We start from the raw sequence: 15,709 nt of genomic DNA, 5'->3' as shown, positions 1-15,709 counted from the left end.
GACCCATCCACCACCCCTCCCGCCCACCCCAGTCGGACTTTTGCCGCCTTAACTTTCGTCCTTGTCCCGCAGTGTTTACCCCCTGATGCTGCTGGGCATCGTTAAACTTTAACAGCAACTGGCTGCGCATCATGCTGACATTAAAGGACGCCTTTTTTTCCCTTGGTTTCTGACGCCACAAGTCACTGCCCAAGCACCTGATTTCGATGACTTCGGAGTGAGGCCGGACTCTCTTAACACACATTTTTGTGTGGAAAGTAGCATATGTATATTTTGGCACATTTGCATCATTGACCCCTCTTAATCCTGTCATTAACTTTAACATCTAGTGTTTAAACACATCTCCAGCACACACCATGAAACCTTTTTTCATACCTCGTCTCTCATTTCTACATCCTGACAGCCTAGGTTCAAAATTAATTCTTGTTTATGTAACACACGGGTTACAATTACAGATACACTTCTTTACACTTTGATGGTAAGGCGGCCAAAGGTTTATGTGATTACATTCAAAGCTAGTTTAAATGACTGGATCTTTACCTTTAGACCTGTGATGCGATTAAAGAGCAATCACTTAATGCACAGTAATCAGTAGACATATTTCAAATAGGACTAAAGATGTAGACTTCAGAGCCAACAGTCTACAAAGATAAACAAGAACATGATTCACACAAGTGATATGGTATATTTAACCTTTTTTCCTGGGTTGGCTTATTCTTAAATGGACAGTTCACGCCTATATCAAAAATACATATTTCTGAAATCCCTTTTAGCAGTATAATGGCTCATTTTCCTCAAAAGGGGAAGGACTATAGATTCACAGTGACATACACCAGTTGGTTTGCATGTGGCCCGGTAACAAGACTGAACTGCCATTTTCATGTTAGCTAATATCTAGTTGGAAGAAGGGTATTTTTTGGGGGACGTCCTTCCCACTGATGTCATCTTCAGCTGACACGGAATCTGCGGCCACTGCTGCTGGCAGCTGACTTGATTTAAATTTGTTTTAACCATTGACTGCGAAGCTAAAACATCTCATTCGCCCCCTGGTGGCTGGCTGCAGTAAAGGTCATAAGCCCCACCCCTTTATGTTTGCAGATGGGGCAAACTAAAAATTCAAAGATGGTTTCTGACATTTAAGGTCGCTCTTATTATGCTGATGTATGCTCAAGTGTTCATTTTTCAGATGAATTTAGTTTTAATTCGTTATTTGATGCTATAAAAAGGGGGTTTGACGTCATGATTGACAGCTGTGTATCAGTCGGTGTGCTTGCGATCAATGGTGCTGCTTGCGATTGGTCAACAAAGTGGGCATTGCTAACGCACAGACTTTGGCCTCGAATTACGTCACCAGGGCAAGATGGCTGTAGCCATATCCGGGATATTTTAGCTTCGTTTTTGTACAGTGGGAGGGAGTGGAAACAGGTCGTCCATCTTTATACAGTCACTGGCTGCAACAATACATTGAATTACATGTGTGTGCTTCCCAGCCTTTGCCTTGGCCGTGTCACATTCCTTGCCGTTCTCTACCCCACAGGTGGAGGGAGGGATTCAGCCCGATTACGTTAGCAGATCCTTGTCTGATTTCTCTTTTTTCCCTCCTTCTATTTCATTTTCTGTCCTGAAAGCTACCGGTTTCAGTTAGACGGGGCCTTGTTTCTTTGCTTTCCTATCCGAGAACATATAACAAGACTGTCCTCCTTTGGTTACCTCAGGTGACGATTTACTGCTTAGACCACACAGAGATCATTCATACACACACACACACACACACACAATAACAAGACTTAACCCCCCTTCCCTTGACCCATGTGAAAGCCCATTTTAATCAGCGAAGGAACTGTCTGCCGGGAGCGGCCTCAACACCTAATACCTCAGACAGGTTCATCTTGTTACCAAGCAAATAAATCCTACTCACAGACACGCCGCTGAGTTCAGACATGGCTTTAAGAGGCCTGAGGGTGGTTTCCTTTAGGAGCGCTGTGACTGTAATGAAAGCATACAGGGACCCACTTCACCATCCCTGCTTTTGTAATATAGCCATGAATACAAATGGCCCTGCTAATTCACTCAAACTCCTAACAACACTCATTTCCCCTTCTGCCAGAGGTCATTTGGTGCTCTATCGCTCTTGCAGCTCCTTTCCTCATTCCATCTGCCTCCCAAGGGACTCTTCCACAAATCCCTGACACAGTCACTGTTAAACAACTAAACATTCTGTAATTGTTTTACTAGTAGATATGGCTAAGCAACACGCTCTCCCGTTTGGATTTTAGAGGTGTTTTAGTTGTTGGCGTGCGTCCTTTGTTTTTCTACATGTCCTACGCTGCGTTCAGTCTGGTGTGGAGATGAACCCTGGAGCGCGATTGCAGCTGGAGGCGATCCAGAGCTTTGGCAGCCCTGACCGGGCCACCGCCCAGGATCTGAGCCACTGCCAGCTCTCTCTGGAGCCATCGGGCCTGGAGCCACAGCCACAACCACAGGGAGTCCTAGATCCAGGCCAGGGGACCACAGCATGATGCTAGGCTACAGGGAGTTACTGTACACATAGAGGATGAAGAGTTTGACGCTGGAGATGAAGAGTTCATCAGGGTTCTTTGGACTTTCTATGTGTACAGTTCTAGATAAAAACACAATCAAAGAACGGCCAAACTTTTTATTGAGTAAAACATAATAACCTTTAAAAAGAAAAGGAATTCTTGAAAGCGGTGTTATGTATATACCATTGACCCCCCCCACCGGTGTGGTTGGTCGCGGAAAAGAATAATAGTTTGGTTACGTACTTTATGCTATGGGCCATGACGTGACAGGGACGACGTAATGTTAAGTATGAGCCGTGACTTTACTTACATACATGACTTAGAATAACTCAGTGTTGACTTTGGGTTTCGCACGGGACATGAACAGCTGTCTCCTGGGTGAAAGTCCTGTGTTTGTTTGACCCATCCACCACCCAAACGCCTCCACATGCCATAGGGCTGAGTATTGGTACTTGATACCTTTTAAGATATGCAAGATCAGCAAACTTTGTGTTGCTGCCGTGTCTCTCTAGAGTTGCTGTCCTCCAGGGCGAACAGTTTAACATCTGAGTGATTAGCACGAGCTAACAGAGCAGAAGTGGCAAACATCCTACACCAATAAATTAAACGGTCCCATCAAATTTCACATTTACACCAAAATAGCTCAAATCTGTTGTTGAACAAGCTAATAACTGGTAGGTAATGTAAGCCAGATGATGCTAACAGTTGATCCTGACAATGTGTGTGGTCAGGCGGACTCTCACAACTGTCCCCAGCACAGAGCTCGCACTCCTGCAACAGCAGCTACAACCCGTACAGTCTGTGGGGTAGGGATGTTCAGCTCAGTTTTTTTTTTTTTTTTACATAATTGGCAGCTTAGTTTGCCAAGATGCCACCAAAACATTTGAAATGATGGCTATACAACATGCCACTCCATTCACATTATGGGTATTGAAGGAGTACTCTGTCGGTATCACTTTAAGGGTACTGGTACAGGTATTGTAATTTTTTAAACAATACCCAGGCTTAGTAAGTGGACTTTATCACTCTTTATACCACATCACCTTACTTTCTGCTTTGCTCCTGTCATAATTACTGCACGGTCGTGGTTACATGGTAACTACAGATTCAGGAAAACTAACACAAGTTTTCATGTTCCCTGTTTCAAGTGATCATTTTAACCCAAACCATTATCTCTCTCTACTCTAACCAAGGGCCTTTTGGTTCGAAACCTAACCAGACCGTAACCACGGTGTTGTCACACCATACAACAGCGAGAGAAATATTTTGAAGTGGCTTGTAAGAGTTACGCAAATCTAGGGTTACCATCTTGCCACGACCTTACTAAGGCCACAAAAGGTCACTGCCACCTACAATAAAAGTTAATATCGGTCACGATAAGCTGCTTAAACAACCGATGGTGGTGCTCTTTGAGGGAGGACAGTTTCCCTTTTTCAGTTGAAGAGTGCTTTTCCAAAACTCACTCAGTTCACCTTTGATCAAACCTCGCTCAAACATTTCAATTTGTTCCCCACTGTCAGCCAAGTGGATCTCGATCCGCCAATTAAAATAAACAAAAATGTTGATTTTCACTAAATTGAATTAAGTGTACAGAGGGGAGGTAAGGGAACTCTCCAGTCGTTTCTGATTGATGATGTTTATCATTTGACAAAAACATACAAAGTTTTCATTAGCGGAGCGCCAATGTAAGTATTAGAGTAAACCCCAAAGGTAGTGTCTTTGTTTAATGTTTGACAGGACTAAACATTTTCTTACATACAAGTAAGAGTGCTCTGCTACACTGCTGCCAAAAGGCAATCCTTCTCATGTGTAGATGATCAATGTAATTGCTTTGGATTTTGGCCTGAAAGACAAAAGTAAAGTTGCCACAGTGAGCGAGAGCTCTATTGAGATAAAACTAGATTCACTAAAATCCAGTCTCTGTGGCAGTTTACTGGAGTACTTTACAAACTGTCATCTTTAAAAGAGCTTTTACTGTAGAAACACTTTGGGAAATACATTTGTTTGCTTTCTTTCAGTGAGTTCTGAGAGTCTACAAAAAGCTTATTTCCCAAAATGTTGAACTTTTGTTTTTTACATCCTAAAATGAGTTATTTTTGGAATAATCCCACATATTATTTTAGTGACACTATGTAGAAGGGTTTTTTCCACCATAGTGTCTCTCCTCGTAACTGGAAAGCACAGATTTTCCTCTCTAAGGTGCATTTCCCTCCGATGACGGAGAGCCAGTTTGGCACAATGCACCATTGTGTGCAAGTGTTGTGCTGATCCTCAGTATGTACTGTTTGACATTTGTGGCATTCCCGCCAAGTTCTACCCCGATTATCCTTATCGTTGAGAGACAGACTGATGAGAGGAAGATAAGGCCCTTACCAGCCTTTGAGCCAGGCACAGGGCTGGTACAGTATAAAGACAAATGTTCCCCGCAATTTAGACATCCCTGTGGAGCCAATTAGAAGGTCAGAGATTCTGTCTGATAAATATATCTGGAGAACAAAATGGCAGCATATTGTCCTGGGTTTGAATAGTTTTCTGCTCTAGCAATGCTGATGAAAACATCCTGTTGGCATTCCTGTACATTATATTTTATAATGGTCTTGTACAACCGTTAGGCTTGCAGTGTTATTATAACCGGACAGATAAGAGTAGAGTAGAGAGGTTGGTGCTTTGAGCATTACCTGCCTTTCCCTATCACTCTTCATTATGTGCTAGGGATGTCAGCAGTTGATCAGTAAGTGCTTAACTGCTGGTAATATTTTTGACAGGTTATGCATGTCTGTTTTATAGGTTAATTTTGCTACTCTTGAGTTTACTGTACTGCGCACCAGCCAGACCTGGTGGGAGCTAGCTAGAGGCACTACTCATTCAGCGATTACCGCTAGTATTGACGTCCCTACCCAACAGCGTTACTGTGGAAACATTGTGCCCACTCTCCAGTCTCCTCCCAGGAGTAAGTGGTTAAATTTTGGGCTGTAAAACACTCCTTGAGCAGTGTTGCCTCTTATCACTGTTGGTTCTGTTAGCAGTGTCAGCACAGTTGTACCCCATTTTGACAGTCATGGGTTGGTTTGGTTTGGGCAGCATAGCAGGGATTGCCATTTCTATTACAACAGGGCTACCTTCTCGAAGGTGTGTCTTAAACTGATGATGGCCTGTCTTGAGTGATGATGTTTCAAAGCAGAGTGCCCACTGGGGGTTGGCAGCGGTAGGGAAGACGTCACTCGAGGGCGGCCTTGCTTTTGGACCTATTCCTGAGAAGGTCCATCTCTGGCACGGCTTGGCGTGGCACAGTGTGTCTAAACTGACAATGGAAACACAAATGGGCACAGCAGGGCTTTACTCGGTGCGGCCAAGAGTGACAATGGAAAAAGGGTATTAGTGGTGCTAACATAGTAAACAATGCTCAAGGGGGGTTGTAAGACTCAAAATGAAGCCTCTTACTCAATGGGACAAACTGTGGGATAATCTGAGGGTGGCCACCATGTTACAACAGCAACAGGATGGCATTACCGGTGGTAATTGACCAACAAGCAGCACCACTATCTAGCTCCCACCCGACCTGGATGGTGCACAGTGCAACGTGGCTAAGCCTAACGTCAGCTAACCAGTGGCGTGGTGCCATGCCACTGGTTAACTGACCGAAGGGTGGGCAGTGGCCACTATGGGTGGGCAGTGGCCACTATGCATGTTAATGCGGCTAGCCATCTGTCTGTCAGCATACTCAACACAAAATAAAATGAAAAGCAAAACCAAGGCAACACGAAGAAGAAACCATTTTATTTCTCTCTAGCGATCCTTTCAATTTTGATGTCAGACACCTAAAATAACTTGAGCCTGTCAGTGGCAAAAACAAGTACTTGTAGCGGGTGTACATTAACAATGCACTATTGCCCTGAAGATTACACTGCAGCCAGTTTCACGTCTTTTAAAAAAATGTTGTTCCCATCAGTCACTAAGACACAAAAACATGGGAAAATAGGGTCCAGTTTCCTTTTCAGACACTTGCGTCAACCTGTTCTTAAGAAGTTTCATTTCTATGATGTTACCCTTTTCACAGGTTTATTTGACCTGCCTTCAAGAATCACTTGTTAAGATGGATATTTTTTCCAGCACGTCTGTCCCTATCTTGCTCAGTGTACTATTGAAGCGTTATGAGTTGGCTCATGATTCCACGTGGATCCATTCCCTCCTCATGTCCTAATCTATAACCCTGCTATCCCCCTATCAGTGCCTGTTATTAGCCTTTATTGCACCACCGATAACCCATTCAAAGGGCGCATTAGCATATCGCCCGAGAAGTGATGACTGTGGGGCCCAAGCGATTCGGATCGTAAAGCATAAATGTGCCGCTTTAGTGTAATCCACGACCCACAGGGAGCCCTGATTCGGCAGAACGAGTCCGAGCGAAGAGACAGAAAAACAAAGTTAATGGGTGACAAACCTCAGTAATGCTCTGCTGCTATAGGGCACGGGCTCCATTAACCGTAGCCTGGTGAAAGCCATCCCACCGAGCTGAATGTCTTCTGCATCTGGCCTTTCTGCGGTAATGAGGAAGCACAAAGGTGTAGTCTGTATGGTTTTATGCATGCCTGCGCTTAGCATCACTTAGAGAAAACAGTTTTCCTGTGCTGTCTAACAGTAGTGAATGGAACATATTAGATAAAAAGAGATGAAAGGTTGTCTGAACCAAAGTACATCTGCACAAAATAGACAATCCAAAGATGTCACCTTGGACTCTTGGAAGTTCTGATGGGCATTTTCTACTATTTTCTGTCATCTTATAGAACAATGAATTAATTAATTTAAAAAATAATTGGAAGTTTAATCAAAAATGAAATGGAATGACCTGTATCCACAAGTACATTCAACTCAGCTGATCAGGATGGTTTTCTGATTGAAAGGTGGGTTGCTCCTCTTGGATGCAGCAGTACATTTTGTTTTAGGCTAATAGATGTATTTTTAGAATGGCAAAATCTCAAAGATTTCATACCTGGTTGATTTGATGACACCTGGAGTTGCCAATCTGAAAGCAAATGTGGTTAATACTACAGGTCACAGTTCTGTGGGCAGTAAAACAATCTCTTGTTGTTTTGATAACAAAGTCAGGCAATAATTGACTTTTTCCATCATTCTATGAGAAGCAGGGATCCGATTTTATGCTGTTTTTGGCATGAGTCTGCGGTTAGCAGGGCACAGTGAAAGAAGTTGGTTGCCGTGTGAAGTTGGAGGTGTGCATCCTGTCACCTGCAGCTCTTCATTTAACAGCTCACTGTGGCTGCTCTTGACTGTTCTGTTCCTCCCTGCAATATTTCAAAGTACTAATCTGCTGTCAACAAATGCTGAAAATGACAGTTATCTTGTTTTGTAGACACATTTTTGATGAACGATCGCTGGAAGTGCTGAACTCACTGAAAAACATGTTTCGCCTGTTAAATGCTTTTAATGTAAAGCTGCAGCAGAAGGAAATGTTTGGTTTGCGTTTTAGCAGTAACTTCATACCATATTCTTTCATCAAATGTCAGCCCTTTGACACCCAGTTCCAGGGGTCCACCATCAGGAGAGGCAAACCAAGCAAATGTTTGGGTCCCCCCTAAAAACAATTTAGGAAAAGGGGCCCCAGATGGCCATGCACATTGGCATAATTTGCTGTGACAAGTAAACCCCCTTAAACTTGCCAAAAAGGCACCATTCTACCACTTAAGTGAAAACCTTTTAAGTGGGGCCCCTTCTAGTTACCGTATGACAGCTGGATACCCTTAGTTATGACAGTTAGCTAACTACCTGTAACTGTCATACATACAACGTTCAGTGTAACCGTCACCAGCACAACCATTGGCACTTCAATATGCTTCTTTGCCAGGGGCCTCCAGAGTCGAGAAGCGGCACTGCCCAGTTCATAATACTGCAAATATATAAATATTGCAATACTTTAATCAGTGAGCCAGAAGCTCAATCGCCATTGACACCTCATTTATGACTTAACGGACATTTATATAAATGAAAGTCTTCAAGGTTATTACTTAAAGTTGATGTCTCAGCCCATGCACCCTCCTAACCACAATGTTGTTCTCTTCTGACTTGGGGTGTTTGCTAGAAACAGCACGTTACACAAATCGGCCAATGTATTTATCAGGAACTTGTGTTTCACATGAACTGTTGAGTCTGGTTTGGGTCTGGAGCCTCAATAAACAGCTCCATCCAGTATAAATAGCAGAGCCTTTGGTCTGCTGCCACTGTGGCTGAGTGCAGCAGCAGGGAGGAACAGCTGTAGTCGCTCTGTCGCCGAGACCAGATCACTCCTCAGTCATCCTTCCAGTCCCGTCCGTGCTGTCTAACATAAGCAACACTTGAGGACCCAGAGCCTGTTTGAGGGCCTGGCTGTAATTTCACCCACCAATCTGCAGCACGTACCTCCTGCGTGTGTGTGTGTGTGTGTGTGTGTACCTGTGCTTATATGCACAGGTTTTTATTGTGCATGGTTGATGTGCAAGTGTCTGCAAATTAAAGCTGCACTTATTAATATTTTCATCATCAACAGTGGATCAAATGATTTTGTGTAATGTGAGAGGGATCAGCAGCAGGTAGTTGATTTCAATGCAGTAACTCCACACTACACTACCTGCTCATCACCAAATGGCAGACAAAATAACCAACTAACTAAAAACATAATTAATGCAGCTTTAGTTCTCTTTGCAATTTATACGTTGTTGTTTTTTTTAACTTAACAATTGTTTCAAAGTGCACTCTCTGTTAAATGACAGGATTTTGACTTCACATCCTTGTACACTATGTTCTCACTTGAAAATCATATCTAAAAGACCTTGATTTTTTTACATGTAAAATGTGTCAGTGATGTAGGCCTAAACACTTTGAGTCTAAATTTAGTGCTCTTGTGTCTATTTTGCAAGTGTTGGTGGTGTTCTCTGTGGTCAGCACTGGATTGTGGTAGTGTGTTGCTGCAAGTTTGAGATGAAGATGAAGAAATCAACTTTCCCGTCTGTAAACTCTCTTCCTGGGACTCTTACTAGCTGGCAATGTTGAGGTTTTCAAATGTTATTTTTGGTAAATTTTGAGAAAAAGATAATGAAGATAGCCACCAGCCAGACAAGCACCCCGCTAGCCATTGTACAGGCATTGGATAATAAACTGGACGACCTCCAAGCAAGCACCAGTTTCCACAGGATATCAGGAACTGTAATATTCTTTTATTCACCAGAACATGGCTAAATCACGGACAGTGCCATTTAACATTTATCTATATACTGATCCGACAGAGCAGAAGACTTTTGTGAGAGAAGGGGGGAGGCATTTGCTTTATGGTGAAAAAGGAATGGTGTGACAATGGGAATGTGAGGTGCTGTCCCATTCCTGCTCGCCCTGTGCCACAATGTCGATAAGCACACTGGATCACTGTTATACATCATTCAGAGGCGGCTGCAGAGTGGCACTGCCTGAATTTGGGAGGAGCCACCATGCGGCCATCTTGTAGAGGTCAAGATATGTAAATAAACTCATGCTTCCAGTGTTGTAAATGATGAAGCGAGAGTCAAGAGCACGTTCCAGGACACCACCGTAGATGTCACTGACAACATCAGTGAGCTCATTGAGTCTGTAGTGGGTTTAATTTGTAAAACAACAGAAGCAACTTTATCCACAACTGCAATTAAATCATTCCACAACCAGAAACCATAGATTACCAGAACCATCTGGGAACATGGACAATTAAAAAGCCGCAGCCTACAATGTAAGACGACACAAAAAGGACTAAGTTACAACGCACATGTAAGAGAGGCCGATGGGATCATATCTCACAGTTGTATGATTTCATGTGACAAAAAAATGGTTGATTGATCGCTACATAGTTTAGTTGTGCATATCAGGTATGGTACTGACGTGTGGAGCACTAAATTGGCGAAGACAATCCTGTCTTAAAGCTGTATGAAAAGCCATAACCATGCAAAACAAAGACTATGTACACTTTGTACAGTCAATTCACATATCACTGATGGTACATGATTCAGATAAGTTTTACGGTTTGGGAAAAGAGATTTGGAGTATAGAAAATGCAGGTAAATGTTTGCAAAAAGCTCTCCACATCACAGACACTTAAGTGATCAAACCAACAGGAATCAGAATACAAGCATGTTACAGTGAGACGCTTGCCAGCATGAGATATTTTTAAATGGTTCAGTAGATGACAGCAATCTGAAACATGCACAGTTGCACAATACCTGATTGAAAGCTGAAAACATTAATAGGTAGAACATGACTGCAGTCAAAGTGAATATCCTGTGTTAATGTGAAATGCTGGCTGCTTTAAATGAGGCTTCCAGGTGCCTGATGTGTCGCTTGGCCCTGCTCCCAGAACAGTTTGTAAAGGAAGGATTAGGCTGTGTTAATTGGATAGATGGTCCAAAAAGATTAGGTGCACCGAGGAGCATTTCCTCACCCCTTCAGCCCAACACAGTCGCTGAAATAATGGAGCCCTCAACTGTAAACACAAGGGCCCAGATACAGTGTGTTAATGTGCTGACAGAGCTGTCGGCCCGGGAGGAGGCAGCGTGGTGTTGATGTGTGACCTGAGCACAGTTGGGTCAGAGTTAGAAAAGGAAAGGTGATTCCACTGAAACTTTCATTCAAAAAATCTCCTGTGGAAAAAGGGAAATTTATCACCATGTATGTCTGCCTGAAAATGATGATCAGCTGTTCTAAGAGCCCATCCTCAGGACAAGTGAGAGCACATCCAGATGATCGACAGATGTTCGGATCCTATCTTTAAAGTTCAGGATTTCAGCATTACATTTCATGCTTTTGGAAGTTTACAGACTCCAGGATATTCAGGAGCACCAACAACCTGCAAAAATGAGTGGATAACCTTCAGTTTATTTAAATCTAAAGTTGACAGTAGCACCACAAACAAATACTGCTGAGCATTTTCTCTCCTCCGTCAGCTTGCCACATCTCTTGCAACAGAAAGCCCTATTTAAACAGTCTACAGTGGACGGTGCAGGTGCATTTAAGCACATCCAAAGTGCAAGGGCCAAAGGGGTTGTATTTAGTCCCTTAATTAATCATAGGTGTGTTTGGGGCTTACCATGATTTTAACCAATGAGAGTGTCATCTCCCATTACCTTTTAAAAGCCAGGTGTGCCTGCACCTGGTGCACTGCTATCTATATTGCAGATTAGGCAAATTGGAGAAACCAGTGATTTTGATTTCACTGCAGCAGATAACGAGGGACATATAAGCCGCAAAACTAAAAACTGTAGTGATAAACTTTACAAAGGAAGTAGAACTAAACCTTTAGCTTCTGAAATAATCAGTGAAGTTATGCTGCTCCTCATGTGTAAATGCAGACAGCGTCTCTCATAATGGGAAGTCGGTCAGCAGCTCTGCAGCTCCTCTGTGCTCTCTGCTACGTTCACATTTTAGGGAATATAATATAATTTTCTGATGCTGTGTTATTTTACCCACCTGTAACCCATCCACACATCCCTGTGTGTGTAACAAGCAGAGTGTACATGCATTGTGAACCTGCCTATGTAGACCTATCTTACTGCCTTAATAATGTGCCCTTCAAATAGCAGCAAAATACTGTGTCATTCTGACTATCGACCAGGTTGTTTTTGGTCTGAGGCAGAGGTGTCGAACTCATTTTAGTTCGACAGGCCACATACAGTCCAATTTGATCACAGGTGGGCCGAACCAGTAAAACCATTGCATAATATCCTAGAAATAACAAACACCTTCGGATGACGAACAACGTGTGATGTTTTCAGAAGAATAAATGCAATTTCAACAATATTTCTCTGTTTTTCCACATTCTGTCAGTGTACTACTCAGTGTCATTAGATGCGCATTTTTCTAAATATTTCCACTCCTGTGGTCATAATCTTAACATCATCACACCAAGCTAATGTGAAAGAAAAGAACTGTATTCTTATCGGGGTGGAAAAGCCTCTGAAGCAGCATTTTACACAAAGAAAGCTATTTGCTGATTAACGTGCTCCTGAAACCTGGCACCTCTCAGCCTTCACAAGTGCATCACTATTAGGTGTGCAAAGTCTTCCAGTGGGCCAGACTGGACCCTTTGGCGGGCCGGTTCTGGCCCCTGGGCCGTATGTTTGACACCCCTGGTTTAAGGCATAATAGCTTTCTGTTGCTTCAAAATAGCAATGAGCCAAGAATTCCAATGACCGCACCTTATTTTAAGACTCACAAGCCCACCGGCACACAAATGGACGCAAGTACTTACATAACATAGCTGACCGCTGTAACAATGACAACTGCGTCGGTCTGAAACTAGCAATGACCGTTTGTGTTGGGTGTAAAATAGGGCCCTTGGTCTTAGAATGACAGCTTCCCCCACAAATGTTTGACTCAAAAACCAGGAGTTAAGTGAGTCTACAGTTGAGCTAGCAACTCTGTGAGGTTGTATTCAGACACAGAGATGCTTTGAGCTGAATGCTACCGTGAGCATTCTAACATGCCTATAAAGACGATGCTTTCTTGCTGATGTTAAGCCTTCCTATGTTCATGATCGTAGCTTAGCATGACAGCATGCTAACATTTGCTAATTAGCACTAAAAAGTACAGTTGAGGCTGATGGGAATGTCATAAATTTTGCAGATGTCACTAGATGAAAAGTCAGGGGATCACCAAAGTTATTACAATCCATCCTGATAAGGACATGAATATATGTGCCAAATTTCATGGCAGTCCATCCAGTACCTCAGCCTGAACAAAAGTGGTGGACCAACAAATAGACTTTGCCCTTCCCAGGTCCACTACATGCCATCCATCCACGGATGACGAGAAATGTATCCTTGGTGCTTTTGAGTTCGTCCCTATTTCGTCATATCTTTAAACTATATTTCATTTTATCGTAGAAGACCTTAAAGTCAGTTTACACTCTCCCAGAACCTTATAGAGTTGAAAACCCAAACCATGTCAAACCCATATCCATGTCTGTCTTGCTGCAGGTCCTTTAAGCCAGACTTCGTCCTGATTCGCCAGCACGCCTACAGCATGGTCCCCGGTGAGGATTTCAGGAACCTTGTGATCGGCCTGCATTTCGGCGGCGTCCCAAGCAGCAATTCTCTCTTCTCCATCTACAACTTCTGCAGCAAACCTTGGGTGGTAAGCAATCTTTAACTGCTCTCTTTGCTCTACTTTAACCCACACAAAGGTGTCGTGAGTCCCTCCCTCGGCGGCTGCCTCCGACTGATTTATTTGGACTATTAAAGGGAGCTGTAACACCTGTCTCTGGAGTCGGTGGAGCCAGTGGCCTCCACTACCACACATTATAACTCAGTGTATACTCAGAGAAAACAAAATACAAGACTGTAGTGAAAACCATGTGAGTGCTTGGCTCTGCCTGGGGTCATAATTGCAGTCTTGTCACTTACAGCACAGGTTTAAAGGAGCAAGTACATTCCACAAGAGACAGCCCATACTTTAATAATGTGGTGAAAGAATGCATGTCTCCCAGTTGTAGCTCATTTACCTCATACTTACTTAAGATAAGATAAGATAATTTCTGTTGATTGTGATGCTCAGTGAAAAATGAAATAGTAAGTTTAAATAATAGGTAACACATAAGTAAGTCATTGGTAATTTAGTGTTTATCTATCAGTCTGTTCCTTTGGTTCCCAAACTTTTATAATTGTATTAAATCAGTATCTATCAATATTAATATTTGCAGGTGCTCTGCAGGCATTTGGAATAGGCAGAATAAGCAATTAATTACAATGTGACGTGTGACATTGACGCCACGTACAATGTTGCGTAAGTTATGTTGCAACGGAATTCCTGCAACGGCTCTGTTAGTTGAGTTCTATCTAAAAAAAGAAAATAATGAAATGTGATGTAGTACGGTGTGGTTATTTGAAACAATGTCTTAACTGAATTTACAGAACAATTACTGCAAGATGATACATACCGTTAATCTGATATAAAACTACATATGCAGTGATAGAAGATTTTGGCCATATCACCCAACCCTAAGTGTTCAGTGTATTTACATTATTCTCTTCGAAATTAAAATTAGCTTACAGTTAAGGTGTACAAGGGCAAACGTAAAAAGAGGTATTTGCTGAAAAAATGGTGGAATTTTGATGGGACATTTAAGCCTGCTGTTGATCTAAAACATCAACAGTAAATGTCAGGTTTTGTTGACTGGACCTCACAATCAGAGTAAAGCTGCTTTCACACGGCTGCATGGGAACCGTCCTGACAACTGCCGACCTGCAAGAGCACTCCCCAGAAAAGCAAAGTGTTTTTAAATATGGGTGCTATAGGTACGGTCTGGGGCTGCGATGACAGCCAGGTGTTTTGGTGATCGTCAGTGATGGAAGTGAAAACTAGCTTGGTGCCGTGAGTATAACTGCATACTGCATTATTAACTGCATTATTAGCTCCTCCATCTTGTCCACTTCTTGCTTCTGCGATGCCTGCTCCCTTCTGTTTGATTGGCCAAAGTTAAGCAGCTACCTCCAGAAGTTCAACATGGTGGATTCTGCACACCAGAGCAAAATCTATGCCAATTCACATGGGCAGCAACCACCTCCTACCCCTAAGGCTGTGTTCAAAACCACTTCCCCTCTGTTGCTCTCCCTTCATTGAAGTGATTGCAGGCGGCGAGGTACTGTGTGAAAGCAGCTTAATTACTTTCTGCACCCAGCGAAGCAGAAAATTGCCCAGAATACAATGCAGCTACAGTGTCAAGCTAACCACAGTGTTATGTTGACCCACAGCTGGATGCAACAAGTTCAGACCCATTAACTGAAGTAGGTAAGACAGGTAAGAGGAAGTAGGTCCACAAGAACGGAAAACTGCAACAGAATCTGACAGTAGATTTCTTTTCTTCAAGGGCAGCAGGTGTTCAGAGTCGTAACTAACTGTACTGGGTCATGTTTTATAAGCAGGGCCATTATGAATGATGTGCTGTGAACACAGGTTTAATTTCTATTTAGCTTCTCCTGTCCTCCACTGCTTAAATAATGACGTCTGGCTGTCTTGTTTATTTCTTCTTGCAGTTTTCTCAGATGATTAAGCTCTACCACTCTCTTGGTCCTGAAAAATTCCCCCTGAATGAACAAACCTTCTATCCAAACCACACGCAGATGGTGAGTGCCTCGCAGATATTATTCTTTATGAACACAATACAG

General features: G+C 42.8%; 1 protein-coding gene across 1 annotated transcript in view; it reads left to right on the top strand.

Annotated features, from left to right (window-relative positions):
• Positions 1 to 15,709, top strand: part of LOC126385260 (synapsin-3-like) — a 135,951-nt gene that overhangs the window by 30,980 nt on the left and 89,262 nt on the right. The window contains exons 4-5 of the mRNA XM_050036871.1: positions 13,523 to 13,679; positions 15,578 to 15,667. Coding sequence (XP_049892828.1) covers positions 13,523 to 13,679; positions 15,578 to 15,667 — 247 coding nt within the window. The remainder of the gene's footprint in view (positions 1 to 13,522; positions 13,680 to 15,577; positions 15,668 to 15,709) is intronic.

This window comes from Epinephelus moara, chromosome 23, assembly GCF_006386435.1.
Source record: "Epinephelus moara isolate mb chromosome 23, YSFRI_EMoa_1.0, whole genome shotgun sequence".
In the NCBI taxonomy this organism is placed as follows: Eukaryota; Metazoa; Chordata; class Actinopteri; order Perciformes; family Serranidae; genus Epinephelus; species Epinephelus moara.
This window is presented reverse-complemented; position numbering and strand designations above follow the sequence as displayed.